The sequence below is a fragment of the Larus michahellis genome, chromosome 3 (assembly GCF_964199755.1).
Source record: "Larus michahellis chromosome 3, bLarMic1.1, whole genome shotgun sequence".
In the NCBI taxonomy this organism is placed as follows: Eukaryota; Metazoa; Chordata; class Aves; order Charadriiformes; family Laridae; genus Larus; species Larus michahellis.
In genome coordinates this window covers 28,306,506-28,321,222 of record NC_133898.1, presented here as the reverse complement: position 1 = coordinate 28,321,222, position 14,717 = coordinate 28,306,506, and the positions used below count along the sequence as shown (strand labels likewise).

Here is a 14,717-nt window from a genome sequence, read left to right as displayed (position 1 = left end):
ATAAATGGTTTTTGTAATATTAATATAGAGAAACCTTTATTACATTGACTCTCTAGGTGCAGTTAGAGCCTCTCCAGCAATCTGTTTAAAATCTTCATTTTTCATCCTTATGGGAAAACCTCACTTGCTAAATGGATTTCATAAACAGTAATCTGTCAAGACATATATATATAGATAAACAATTTGTGATGTTCATTGACCAGTTCATTATAGTAAACAATACAGAGGTAAAGCATTTCAAATGTGTACCAATGCCCACAACGGTTACAGATCTGTTCAGACCGCTGCAAACACCCAGTATTTCTAATTCATTAATTGCCAAGGAAGTTTTCCCGCTTCATAAGGTAAAATGCGTTAAAAATACAGAGTTCCTGTTTTATCTCAAAAACATCACAAACTAAATCAGCTCACATATACATTCCTCAGAGTGGGAGAATTTTAAAGCCTCGCAGTCTCTGTGTATCACAACTTTTGCTTCTTTTCTGCTATAGTGCCAAGACAGACACATCTTTGCCACTACAGCTAGCTCATATCCTTTTCCTTCTGTAACCACAGAGTCCTTAAAAGATACTTGGAGCAAAGATGGTTTAAATGACTTTGCAACTTTATAGAGAAAGAAGCAGCATATTACTCTTTTTAAGAAGATATTAACAGTTAAAGAAATGGATTAAAATAGATTAACAAATAAAGACTTGGATTATCATTTTCAGTGGATAAACGCTTCTGCCTAAGGAACAGAGGTACCTTGCCCCAGTAGATGATAACCAAAAGGAAGCCAAGCATATGCAACACAAGTTAATCATGTTAATGTACTACCAGAGCAGTCTTCAATACTGTCACGAGGATTAAGTAGTATTAAGGCATTACAGCCAACTCTGATTCAAATTCCAGAACTGTAAAAACTTTCTATCTTTACAACAAGATCTGGATCTAGCTAATTCTAGATATTTCCACATTTTGAATTTCAGATGACAGCTCAAAATGTAAGTAATTGCATGCCAGTACCTAGTTCAGGAAAGCTATTGCTTAACACAGACACAAACCTCTCCATCACCTGCTAAAACTGAGGGGGGGGGGTGGAATCTATTTCAAGTAACTAAAAAAAAAAAAAGATGATTAATAGTAAGGAAAATATATTTAAAAGGGAACTTTAATATTACACAGATTTTATTCCTCACCATTAGAAATGACAGGAAGTGAAAATAGGAAGTCCTTATTCCTACAAATTACTTGATGGCCATTAGCAGATGCCTCTGTGACCCACAACAGTAAAAAATAATTTTAAAAATCTCCTAATGAGTGACAGTAACATAAAAGTTAAAGTGAAAAATCTGCAGAATAATGTCAAATATATGCAAGACTGCACTGATAATCACTGCCTAAAAGCATGTCTACCCCACACTAGCTGGGGAAAAGGAGCACGGGGAGGGGAACGTATAACGGTTTTGCTTCTGTCTGTGGTTTATGAGGCTTTTTTTAAAGGCAAAAAATACTAAATATAACAAAACAGTTTAACATCATCAGTCTGCATGAAAATATGATAGCTTTAGAGCTGTGCGTTCTTTCTGGACAATATTTAAAAGGAAATTCAGATTGTGGGGATTAGGCAAGAAAGATGATCCTGAAAAAGAAAGATAGAGCAATAGTTGGAATAACAATGCACTACCTATAGATACCTTTTTCCCTTTACATTCCAGGGAATATATCCATATAATTTCAGCGTACCTAGAGGCCCCAGGCTACATTAGATAACAATTTACCCTGTGGCACGTAACTAAATGCTGAAAAAGAATACACTGCTTCAGAAAAACAGATATTTAAGAGGAAAGGCGCTGTGAGTATTTCTACTGCTGCTGCTAAAAGAAATTTGGAAAGACAGGGATATCTGTAATTTTTTACAATTTTTTTTTTCCATTAAAATATTTTCCTGGGATCCTTGAAAGCATTCAGTGGTTATAAGAACGGCACATTACCTGTATTTTAATAGACAGTGGTTAACACCTCAGAAACCAATCCATCTTACTGAAGTTGCACAGGAAATGTAGAGAAACAATTGCCAAATAGCTATAACATTAGATAGCATTAGCATTATACAGCTTTCATGTTGTTTCTACTTAAATCTGTGTCAGAACTTCTATTTCCTTCAGCTCATGGGAGCACAGTGGGTTGTATAATGTACCACATATTATACAGAGTGCACACATGAATTGAAAGAAGGGTTAATGTAACTAGAGCACATTTTTTCATTGTCACTAAACCTTTGAATTAGCTACTATGAGAAAAATATAACGAGGAGGTTGTAAGTGACCTGCAAAAAAGAAACACTCACCTCCCTGTGACAGAGTTAAACCCAAAATAAAGTTCTTTGCAACGTTCACATGTCTGTCCTGTTACAGAGGCATCTTGGCAAATACATTGGCCAGTTAGTTTATCACAGATCTGATTCGCTGAACCAGCTTTGTGGCACAGGCATGGCAAACAGCCAGTGGCGCTGGATGGAGAAAAATAAAAACCTGGAAGAGAAAGGGATTTTGAGAATTGACAATATGCAAAAAGTGAACACAGTAAGTTATTATCAACTTGTGTATAATTGGGGATGAAACAACAGAACCAAAGCTTAGGTAACACACACATCAACTCAAATAAAGCAATATAGTCCTCCTGCAGAGCTGAGCTTCTAAATATTCTCACTGCCACTTTGTAAAGCTATTATTCATCCGCCAGTTGCCAACCCTGAATTTTTTATCCTCTCTTTTCAGACTATTTCAGACAGAGCAAATGCAAAATAGGGGGAGTACGTTAACCGTGGGGAAAGTAAAGACCCAAAGATATGAGAGGTACTAATGAATGCACCACAAGCAGTAGAAACAAAAAATAACATATGAGAACAGACATTTGTCCATTCTAGTCCGGGATCTCAACTCTGACAATAGCCAGCTGCAAAACACAAGAAATGCACACAGTTTCTTAAGAAGGTCTCACAATCTTTCTCAAACAGGCTTAATCCTTGAAACATGATGACATTTCTTAGGAAAAACTACATTTGATGAACATTCCCAGGTCTATGTAAAATTTATATTTTACCCCTCCGCAACATAGAGCTTTATCCTACACAAATACTTCTACAGAAGCTAATAAATTGATTAAAAAAATTTACTTAACTGATATTAAAAAGCTTTCATTCTGAATCTTATGCTTCCATTCTGAATCCTATGCTTCTGTTCCTGTATTACTTCCAATTATGAACTGCAGCATTCACTTCACCCTCCCCACAGTATATTTGGTATGCTTCTGCTATAGTATCTTCCACCCTATTGCCCTCACAAGCAATCTTTATCTATGCAAGTCTCTAACACATTACTGATAAATACAGTTAGAGTTTATACATCTCTAATCTGGTCATTGAAGAACTTACCCATTATTCACAGCCTCACCTGAAATTCCAAACAAAACAGCTTTTACACATGTTTTTTTAAATGATGCTCTACCACTTGCATAATCTATTTTGCTATGTATGGACTTCTTTCATTCCTACCAATTTCTTTTCTATATGGCTGATCGCAAAACAATTCAAGTAATGGCATAGCAGAAAGAAATATAATTACATAATTTTCCAAAATTATTTTTTGTTTTTACCTGAATATTAATGGACGTTTAACTAGGTTTTTCACATAAATTATTCTGCTTCTTTTTTTTTTTTTTTGAGTTTTATATTTGATTAAAAATATAGCAATGTCTGAGAGTTCTGCAAATGATCGTGGTGACACAGTATTAACTGGCACTAGTCAACTGCAAGTACCTGTCTTTGAACACCAATCCTAAGACAGGGCCATTGATACAAGTTTCTATCTCTGTCAGCTGGTTACTATTAATTATTATTTCACAACTTCAATAGAAGAGTTTCAAGCGTTACTCAGATATGCAGTATTTGCACAGGCTTCTCAGGCACTTTCCTTCTCCAGATAAAGTTCAATCAGTTTCTTGTTAGTCATGTTCTCAGTTACCGAATCTTTTTTTGCCATCCGATAACTTCCCGATGTCCTGCTTTATAATAAAGAGCCCAAAATTGTATTGTAACATGTCATATCACCCAAGGCCTTATTATTTATTTTGTCTTACAAGAGATAGCTTTATATATACACCCCTAGGGTGGTATTCTCTGTCTTTGCAGCAGTGTTGCACTGTGAGCTCATATCCAAATAGCAGAGGAACTAAACAAATTGAAAACATTACAATTTTACTGCTCAAACCTTTGTTCAAGTTTAGCCTCTGGTCCTCAGTGAGATAAATCTCAAGTGGACAGTGAAGTGATATCAGTCTCCAGTTAACATACATTCGCATCATAAAAACCCATGCTGTTGGCACTTTATTCCAGAGAGGCCCCGAACTGAGCCACCACAGAGACCAAATAGCTTGAAGTTATTAGTGAGGCAGCATGTATTATCTCATACTGCAGTTGTCTGCGCAGTACAGTGCCCATCCTGTGCATAAATAGAGGAGACCATTTCCCAGCAATGTCACTCTTGAGCACAATGAACGACTCCACTCAAAGAACGTAACAGGAAGATAGGAAACAAGTTTAAGCCTGGACTCCTGCAGAAGGTCAAAGCACTTCTTCAGGACCCAGTTTATAGTTGCAGTAACTAAGCACTCAGGCTAAAGCAGATCCCTGATCATCTGAAATTTTGCATGAAACTAATGTTTAAGAAAAAAATATAGCGGGGGAATAAGCACATCTCTAGAAGATAAATTCATTTTAGCTGAGCAGGATTGATCACTACAGCATGTATTGTTTTTGTCATAGCAGTGAAATTCATAATTATAAAGAATCTATACCTTAAAGTTAAACATCTTGGCTCTCCTAATGTCATACCACCTAAACCACTATAGGGCAGCGAAGGATTTGGTATGATATTTTTTATAATAATCTTTTAGAAATGATCTAGAAGTTTAACTAAGTTTCTGGACACTACCACAATTATTTTTATTTATTATTTTTTTCAGAAGCAGCGAGTAAAATTTTTTTTTAAAGTAAAAGTGAGGGACAGGGAAATGAGAGGAAGTCCTTCCCCCAACTAATTTATAAGTAAATTAACATGATTAAATGCAGACAAAGTGAGAAGAAACACTAGATTCCAAATTCATACTGTTTGTCATAACCATGATTATTATTTACTCCCACCACCTAGAATTTGGCAGGAAAGAGTAAGAAACAACTTAATGCAAGCTTAATTTACAGCAAGGTTAGAAGGGCTCATAAAAGTTGCTTTATGAAGGATCCACTATTGTATAATAGAGCCAATTTCCAATTTTAAGACAGCCACCGCAAATCTCTACAAGATCTACGTATATAACTAGTATTATGTGTATTCTTTTTCAGATTTTTTTCCAATTCAACCATAACTGATCACATTTGTCAATCAAACATACTCTTCAAAAGGAAGAATGAAAGTCATAGCAAAGTATTCATCTTCGTTTTTTAATTATACTCTTACTATTTCTCCCACTGTATAGCCCACAGAAAAGGAACACCCGAACAATTCCTTAGCACTTTTACATGCTTACCAACTATGGTGGTAATGCTTATTTCTTAACCACAGTCTGTGCTTCAAAATGCAATTAACAACACTGATAACGATGTCACAACATACTTCACATTCTTCTGGCCAAGAAGAGAGATAGTACGTACAAAAGAAACTCAGTATTGGTCCCTGGCTACACATCCTACATGCTGGTTTACATCTTTTCCGTACTACGTACTGATCCATGAAAAACTATGGTCACCTAGTAAAGAACTTAAAAAAAAAAAAAAAAAAAAAGGGCATTTTGTAACAGCTTTGCTGCTCTCATAACAGGATTCAAGATCTGTGTTGAACTGGATTTATATGGCACAAATCCTAGTCCGTGTGGCAACACAGTCCCAGAATGAGGCAGGGACAATGTGCCAAATAATAGTTCACAACTATTTGGGGGCTGGAAAGATCCGTTTTCTACCACTGCAATCTAGGACATCTCTAAAGCAAGTTTATATACAAGGTAAAGCTTCTCTTTCATTTGTTTTCATGTTAGGATCAAGTGTTCCTCTCTTTGCATACACCATTAGTTTAAAAAAAATTTAAATGTACAGAAATCTACCAAAAACGTTACTTGTATGAGAACAAAGTCGAAGACAGCGGGTCACGGATAAAATGTAATACATGAAACACATGGCTAAATGCTCTGTAAAGAGTTGGGGTTTTTAAAAAAAAAATAAATGTCATGATAAAATAATTTCCTGAAGTTACATCCAGTTTCAATTTTTCTCCATTGGTAAATCTTCCTGCATTAAGATTTTGGTAACTTTTGGAAACCTCTCAAATTTTTATCAAAGCACATGGAAAATCTGCTACAATAGGACGTTATTTTAAATACCACTAACTATAACAGTCTTCTAATTACACAGAATAAATAATTGGAAAAGAAAAAGACATATGACCTGTATTCCCCTAAGGAAGCTTGTACCACAGACTTGAAATGTCCCAGCAGCCTAAGGTGGCCTCAGTATGTTTTTAAGGCTTCCAGTTTTAATTATTAATTCTGTGCTCTGAATGAGGCTGTGTTGGTTACATATATACTTAGAGTTTGTTTTCTTATCTTTGTTCCAAGGCATAGGACATGTTTAGACTACTTGAAACCAATCAACCTCTTCCATACTTATACAACTTAATACCAGTATTAGTAGCAGGTTATACTCACCCTTGCTTAACAGAAAACTCTCCTTTGGAACATACTATAAAAGAATATTTATATAAAAGTGAAATATATTAAATGTCTAAATGAGCCCACACTGGGATCAAAACAAAAATGTCAGTGAAAGTACCATAGTACACTGTGCTACAACTAAGAAAAATACAACGCTTTTCAATGATAAGGATTTACACTTTCACCTGCAGAAGAGAGCTCAGTGTTCAGCACGTAGGTGCTTATACTTATTACTTAAAAATGTAAAAATAATTCTTACAGCAAGATTTTTTTTTTTTTTTTCTTAACATGAACTAATGTGGAAGTATTCCTTTGAGTGCCATGCAAGCTTTTCTACAAACCAGCCTGTTCATACTATCAATTAAACCTTTTTAAACCATTTAGTTCTGCATAAACCCTGGCCTTTCTTTTTCAAGGACAAGGGCGGTCACTGACTCGGGAAGCCTTGACATCACTCCTCTGCCGATCTCTGATTAAGTGGCTGCTATAGAGGGTTAGCAGGTCAAATAGCACTGGAGGAGGAACTAAGAAAAACAGAGCACTGCCTTATTTATTAGTATATGTATCTAAAATAATTTAAATGAAAGTATTTTTAAAAATAGTTAATGGAGGTTAAGCAGCTTTTTTAACCTCTGTTCAAATTATTGAATGGCATATTAAAACCAATGGAGCTATAATGTACCTTTTAATGTGACCTGCTGCTTTAATAAATTGCATATGTATTTAACTTGAAGTAAATCTATCTGTTTAATATTATTACTAAGGGTAGGTTAATATTACCTAGAGTTTCACTTTACCCACGTACTTTTTAAAACAAAAATATTAAAATATAGCTACAGAGCTTCCCACTTATAATGAACATTTAAGCTCTGTGTACAGCAACATGGTTCAACATCTTGAACTGATACGTAACAACTGCAGTATTACCTACTGGTGGGGCTGAACTGTAAGCGGCCGTTGCGAAAGCCAGCACATCCTCACCACAGCAAAGCAGGTGAATGCTTTATAAGTGGCATCTTTGCCAGCCTCATCAAATGTTTAAGCAACCATCTCCGAACCTCCCACCATGGTCAGCTTTATGCATGAAGTGCCCTTCTTGAAGAGCTTGATCTCTGCCATCCAAACCTTATTTTGACATGTTAAAACTGCAGTAATGACACAAATTATACAACATCTGACAACAGAATAAATATTTGGTGGTGATCAGGATGTTAATACTTCCTTCTCACTTACACAGTTAGGAAGAAATGGAAAAATAATTAATTGCGTAAGTCAGAGACAGGCCAGACGTGACGCTGTCTGAGCACATATTAAAAACTGTAGAAAGAAGTATGATGATATCCAACAAAGCAAAACTTACCACATCAAATAGATTGTCTTCCAATTTCCTTACCTGGTTTGCACTCATTACACCTTCTCCCCTGACGCTGAGGCAGACAGACACACTGTCCAGAAACTTGGTCACAAACTGTTCCTGCCAATGTGCCCAGAGCGTCACAGTCGCAACGCTGGCAGCCGAGGAGGTTGTTCATGCTGAGGTTGTACGTGTGAAGCATGCACTGACTGCACTGAAGGCCAGTGACACCAGCTTTGCAAGGACACTGTCCTGTTGATTTGTCACAAAGCAGAGAGCCGTTTACTGTACCTGCCTTATCACAGTTACACGGCAGACAAACAAAGGAATGATTTTCCTGTACTTTGTGGTAGCCATCTAGGCATTCGTCGCATTGTCTTCCTCCAATATTTGGTTTACATGGACATTGCCCCGTCTTCGCATCGCACACAGTTCCAGAAAACGACCCTGCAACGTTACATTCACAAGCCTTACAACCAGTTACATCCAGCCCGTAAAAGTTGTCCATGCAGGTGTCGCAGTGAAGCCCCTTCACTCGTTCTTTACAATTGCACTGCCCGGAGAGAGGGTTGCAGAACTGGTTCACTGAGCCGTGGCTGTGGCACCAACAAGGCTCACATCCATCTTCATTAGAATATCTGAGAGCTTTAAATCCAAAATTGCAACTATCACACCTAAGACCTGGAAAGAGAAAAGGTATTAATAAAAAAAGCTGAAAAGCTATTGATTTCAATTTTAAAAAAGGACAAGTATACTACGCTTGGAAAAAAAAAAAAAGAGAAAGGAAAGGACTAATATTCTTCACGAGCATAATTAACAGGAATGACAGCGCTGCAAAAATCAATTGAATAATAGTGGCATCCCAAAAATCTGTTTACTTTTCCAATTTGTTTCAGAAGTGATGTGTTTCTGCTGGCTTCTCAACACAATTTAAGGTATTTCTGCAGGAGATTCTTTGTAACATTTCTAAGACAACACAGAATTAATCTCTTTGTCCCCCAGAACAGGACCTGTTGCACAACCGATGCTTATGTGAACTCTTCACCCTATACTGTAGAAATGCAATATACAGGGAATTGCACTGGGCTCTCAATCTGTTCTGATATCAGATTTATATATTATATTAAAAATATTAAATATACTCTTGGTCAACACAACTCAGACTAATTATGATGAATGATTTACTTAACACTGTACTCCCATTTTAACATTGATCACATTTATGTTAGTGTTTATTGTTAGCCATTACTGAAAGCAGAAAATGTTTCCCACAACCCAAAATGAAATATTTTTATCTAAATGTATGATTTAGTTAAGTCCTGCAGTATATTAAAATCTAAACTGTTTTCTTCATACTTCATCCTGTAGTTTTATTAGCTTAGTTTTCAAAGTCATCGCTTGCTTTATCCCTGCCCCAAGGGATGGCATTTGTATTTTAGTTTATAAAATGTACATTACAAGAAAGCAAACTAGATTATTATATGAAAAATGCAAATTCAGTTATGTGTTTTCCCTTGCAATGGGAAAATCGCTCACTATGAAGCCATCACTTAATTGTTGCATACAGAAAAATACAAATACAGTGTTTTAGCAAAATATTGTCTGCGTTTAAAAAATACAAAACCATATAAAAATACATCTAGCAACTTACATGTAGAAAAATAAAACTAAAAATGGTAGGAAATGCATTATACATATGGATAAAAACTCAAAAACTCCAACAGAAGGCAAGTTCCTTTAACAGTGATGAATGACTCACCTAAGGCATATCATTTAATTTCAATAAGGAAAATAAAAAAGGACCACTATTGCTGCAAATTTTAAAAATAACTGTATTGTTAACAAGAATTATGACTCATTTTGAACTATTAAAATTGGTCTACATGGATTCATATCATATCAGTTTTAAAAATATGCGCAGTGCTTATTTGAATATGCCATACATATTCCTGACAGGTAATCTATTCCTAACGATACTGAGGAAGGCCTACAGGGCATCACATTCAATGTTAACAAGTACAGGGGAGTTAGCACGCTTGGCATTTAATTCACATTCTTCTACCTTTTTATTCTAGATGAATGACCTACTTTAATAAAATTATTGGTGCTAATGTATTTTACTGGTGATAGAATCATTAGTAAGATTTAACAGTTGTGTTAACTCTAACAGTTCATGTTTCATAACACCGCAGTCCATAGTTGCATTTTTCTGTTATCGTGTTTGTTTAAATAGATAAAATGGCAATAGACAGATTGCTCTAAAAACCAATTTAGAAATCCAAAGAGGAAACCTCCTTGTTAAAGTTTGCTGCACACGTTCCAATACACAGAAGCTTACTTAAAATTGGTTTGGGAAACCAAAAAAGAGAATCCATTCTGGAAAGAACTAGGTCTTTAGCCCGCGAATAAACACTTGCATAACTACAGCCCCCCACCATAGTTACAGATAAATTTGCAGAAAGCATACATTTACACATTTTTTGTATTACTACTTCAGTGGAAATAAAAATAATTCTTCTTGTTTTCATCAAAGATGTGAGAACCAGACTGTGCATTTCTCGTATACCAAACTCCCACTGAGTTAAGGTTTTCACAGATGCAAACATGAAATGTAGGCAAAGCATATATAACTAAGAATGCTCTGAAGTCATTTTATCGAATGTACGGTGTGGTTTTAAGATGCACAGAGATTATATTTTACTCCTAGCACCGCTTTTATTGTATAGAAAACATGGGTACTTGGCATTCCACAGGGCGGAGGACAGAAACTGTTCAGGTTTACGTCTGCTTAGAGTCATTTTCATTATTTTTTGTTATTTTGTATTTGCTTTTGGAAATTAGAAGAAAGAAGAAACAAAGACCCACAATATTATAAATAAATCAATATTCACAAGTCAGTGAGACTTGCAAGTTAACATATACTTGAACATCATTAATACAAACCACAACCACGGTTAGCTAAAGAAAAAATGAATTACTAATTGTGTTAATAACAAAGCAGAAAATGATATTTTTTTTTTTTTTGAGACACATGTATAGTCTGAGACATGTACAGTTACCATGCAAGGCTCACTTTATCAGGAAATTCTCCTTGCATAATATTCCCATACATCAACATTTCAAAGTGTATTATATATACTGTGTATTTTGGGCACTTGATAAATTTTGTCCTTATGTGGCTGTGGCTCCCCTCAAATATGCTGGAAGTAATAAATTGCTATAATCAAATCTAATTTCTGAAAAATACCTGTGGGAGTAACAAACAAAAAAGCACGTCTTGTAAAAAAATGATAAATAACACAGAAGGTAGCAGTTTATTATAATCAGCTTGGCATTGAATTACAAAATTAAAATTATGTGGCCCTTGATAACTAACCCTAGCTATGTACATGATCTGTGGAATTATGTTGACTTATTTTGCATTTCATAGGAACAGTTCAAAGAAATATAATAGAAAAAAATGGATAGATTTATCACAAAGGACCCTGTAGCACAGAATATTTTGAGAAAAAAATCCATTTATTTTGGTCTATTAAGAAAACTAGCATGGAAACGATTTGCTTAGAACTCATTAAGTATAAAACATTTTGAAAAAGTGTTAATTTCCTAAAAGAAACATCTATGCAGTAAGCAAATTACATTATTTCTGTGACTTATTAGTGTGGAGCTATGTAGGCTAATGCAGCTATGCCGTAAAGAAACTTCTAAAGGGTTGATTAAACTAAGCTTCAAGCTGTAGAATTATTAAATTAATAATTTTTCAACAGTTAATTTCATTCATTTTTATAGTCTGCCTTCAGCAAAGAAGTTTACTACACTTTTCATTTAGGAAACAACTGTGTTTTATTTCCAGAGATAACAAGAAAAATGGCTCCGAACTCTTGCATTACACATACCAATAACATTTGCTTTGCACTTGCACTGGCCTGAATTTTGGTGACAGGTAATATCTCCATTGACTGTCCCAGAGGTATTACAGTTACAGGGACTGCAGCCATCAGGGTTTGACTGTTGTAGATTGTAGAATCCTTCCTGGCACTGATTGCATTGTCTGCCAGACACATGTCTCTTACAATTACACTGGCCTCCAATCTAGAAAGATACAAAATATTATAGAATGATGAACATATCTATTTTTAGATGATACACTCATTAGCAACAAGAATGGGAGTATGAGTAGGGGAGGAGAAAACTTTAAATGGAACAGAAAAAAATAAGTCTGTGTAACACACTTTTTTCATTTGTTGAGAGAGAGAGAAAAAAAGAAATATTAAACAGAGTAACTATTCAATTTTTAAATAGAGTTTAAAAGTCCTATTTTTTCAAAACAGAAGGAAAAAAGAATTGAGTAAACAATGTAGCAATATTTACCATCCGGACAGAGAAAACTGCAAAGAATAATTACAAAATTGCATTGGATAAACAGGGACTTCTATTAAAACAAGCAGTATTTTTTTTGAATCACAGTAACTGCAAAGCACTTTATCATTTTCAAAGGTCAAATTTTGCTTTTTTTTGTTCAGACCATATGCTTATTTATTTTAGGGAAAATGTTAGTTAAATAAAAACTAAGCAAAGTTGAAACATTTCCTTTATGATTACTCATCCAAGAGTTAATTTTCTCTTCCTTTACAGAAGGACATGACCCAACAGCTCTCCCTCTTTTTTTGGTTCAGCTGGGATCCAAGCATTCCACTTCAGTGGTGGGATATAAAGGTCCTCTCCTACTCCCTAAATGAGTAGCATTGCCATTCAGAAGGAGCTGAGGCATCCTTTGTTGTGCCTGGGCCATGATCTGGGAGTATTTGTCTCACATCTTGAGCAAGATTAAAGGGCTCCTGGGAAGCTACTGCAATTTCAAACCTCTGAAGCCAGAAAAAACCCCAATATCTATATTCATCGCTTTCGCATATGGTGGGAAAACTGACCCCATATGGGGAAAGGGCAAAGGCACAGGGATGAGGAAACGAATGGAAGAGATCAGTCAATACACAACATAGACGAGAAACGGGAGTCAAAGCAACAGAGAGACACAGGAAGTGTGAATTGGCAAAAGGTTTGGGATTCATAATCAAGGAACAAAACCTAACTAATTTTTCTAACTCAAGTGTTCTGGGGAATGCAGAGATGGCAGTAAACAATTAAACTCTGCGTTATAAGTAATTTTTTTAAGGTCGGTATTTTTTTCAGTGCAAATATTTAGCAATATGAAAACGTACAGTGATTCAAAACTAGTTATTCATCTACATAATCAACAACTGTAGTTCAACATAGCCTGCTTTAAATTAGCTACCAGAACAAAAATTTCTCTTAACAGTTGTCTTTTTCATCTTAAACCTATGTGCCAGGCAAAGCTGAATCAGGATAGCCCTGTGGCACTAGAGGCAAAGCTACTTGGAAGTTCCACTTCAAATAAGTGTTATTATCACACCATCCCATCTACAATAAAGCTATAAGCTTTATTAATACAAAATAGAGTATTTCAACATCTAACAGTAAATTCTCAGTGCAGAAAACACTGAATGAAAGTTAGAGAAGCATGTATTCCTACCCCTTCCTCATAAAAGGATTCTGTAGTCCAATAAAACCTCTTCAATATGCTTTCATGATAGATATCTATTACTGATGTATCAGCCACATTTTTCAGGAAGATGAAGATATTAAAAAAACAAGAAAACAATATTTTATAAACAAAAGGAAAGACAACAGCTAGTAAAAAAAAGGTAAGAGTTAAGAGACCATAATAGCAGAAAACAAGGCAACAAGGATTTTCGAGTTATTCCCTTTTAGATTGGATTTGATCTAGATATTTAGTTTATTATAAGAGACCCACTCATGCATCACAGCCATTTATCAGGGAACTCACATGTGAAAAGCAACTCTGAGTTTAATCCTAAATGAAGAAAAATACCTAGTTTAATACATAACTGTAAAAGAAACATTTTGTGTTAGCGATCTTAGCATACTCAGATTACCCAATAGCAAGTATTATATAAAGATACTCCATTAGCACTCAACAAACGCATAACTCATGCCCCAAAAGACTTTAAAGTTACTTCAAAAGCTACAACATGAAGGAAAGCATCACATGCAAAAAGTCATCTTTAGAAAGTGGAAATCAGATCAAAATAAGGAATTTAAATAAGATGGGATAACCACCACCAAATTTTAAAACCAGAATAAGGCAATACAAAAATCAGCTTTTAGCTAGCAACATGCTAAAGGCATGAAGGAAAAAAAATATACTTTTCAAATGTCAGAAACAAAGGAAGACCACCAGAGAATCAGTGAGGTTGATAAATAATTAAGTGGTATGATTAGCAAATTCAGATTGGACATCAGAACTTTTCACTAAGAGGGAAGTGCAGCATCAGTAACAGGATGCCCAGAGGGCACGTGGAATGTCCATCCCCAGAGGTATCAAGACTCATCCAGACAAAATCATGAATGACTGGATCTAGCACCAACAATATTCCTGCTTTGAGCTGGAGCAGACAGCCAACTAATGCTTCTATGATTCTGTGCAGCATTCAGGAAAGACAGAATCACAACAGAGATCGCAAAGAAATTATTTCACAGCTGTTCACTATAAAAGAGGTGTTACCATTCCATATTAGGAATG

The 14,717-nt window shown here is 35.3% G+C and overlaps 1 protein-coding gene across 4 annotated transcripts in view; it reads right to left on the bottom strand.

Moving 5' to 3' along the window:
- USH2A (usherin) overlaps positions 1-14,717 on the bottom strand; it is a 394,302-nt gene that overhangs the window by 314,906 nt on the left and 64,679 nt on the right. For all 4 annotated transcript variants that reach the window (XM_074579436.1, XM_074579435.1, XM_074579437.1 and 1 more), the window contains 3 exons: positions 11,992-12,187; positions 8,135-8,776; positions 2,330-2,513 (listed from right to left, as the gene is read on the bottom strand). In XM_074579436.1, the coding sequence (XP_074435537.1) occupies positions 2,330-2,513; positions 8,135-8,776; positions 11,992-12,187 (1,022 nt within the window). The remainder of the gene's footprint in view (positions 1-2,329; positions 2,514-8,134; positions 8,777-11,991; positions 12,188-14,717) is intronic.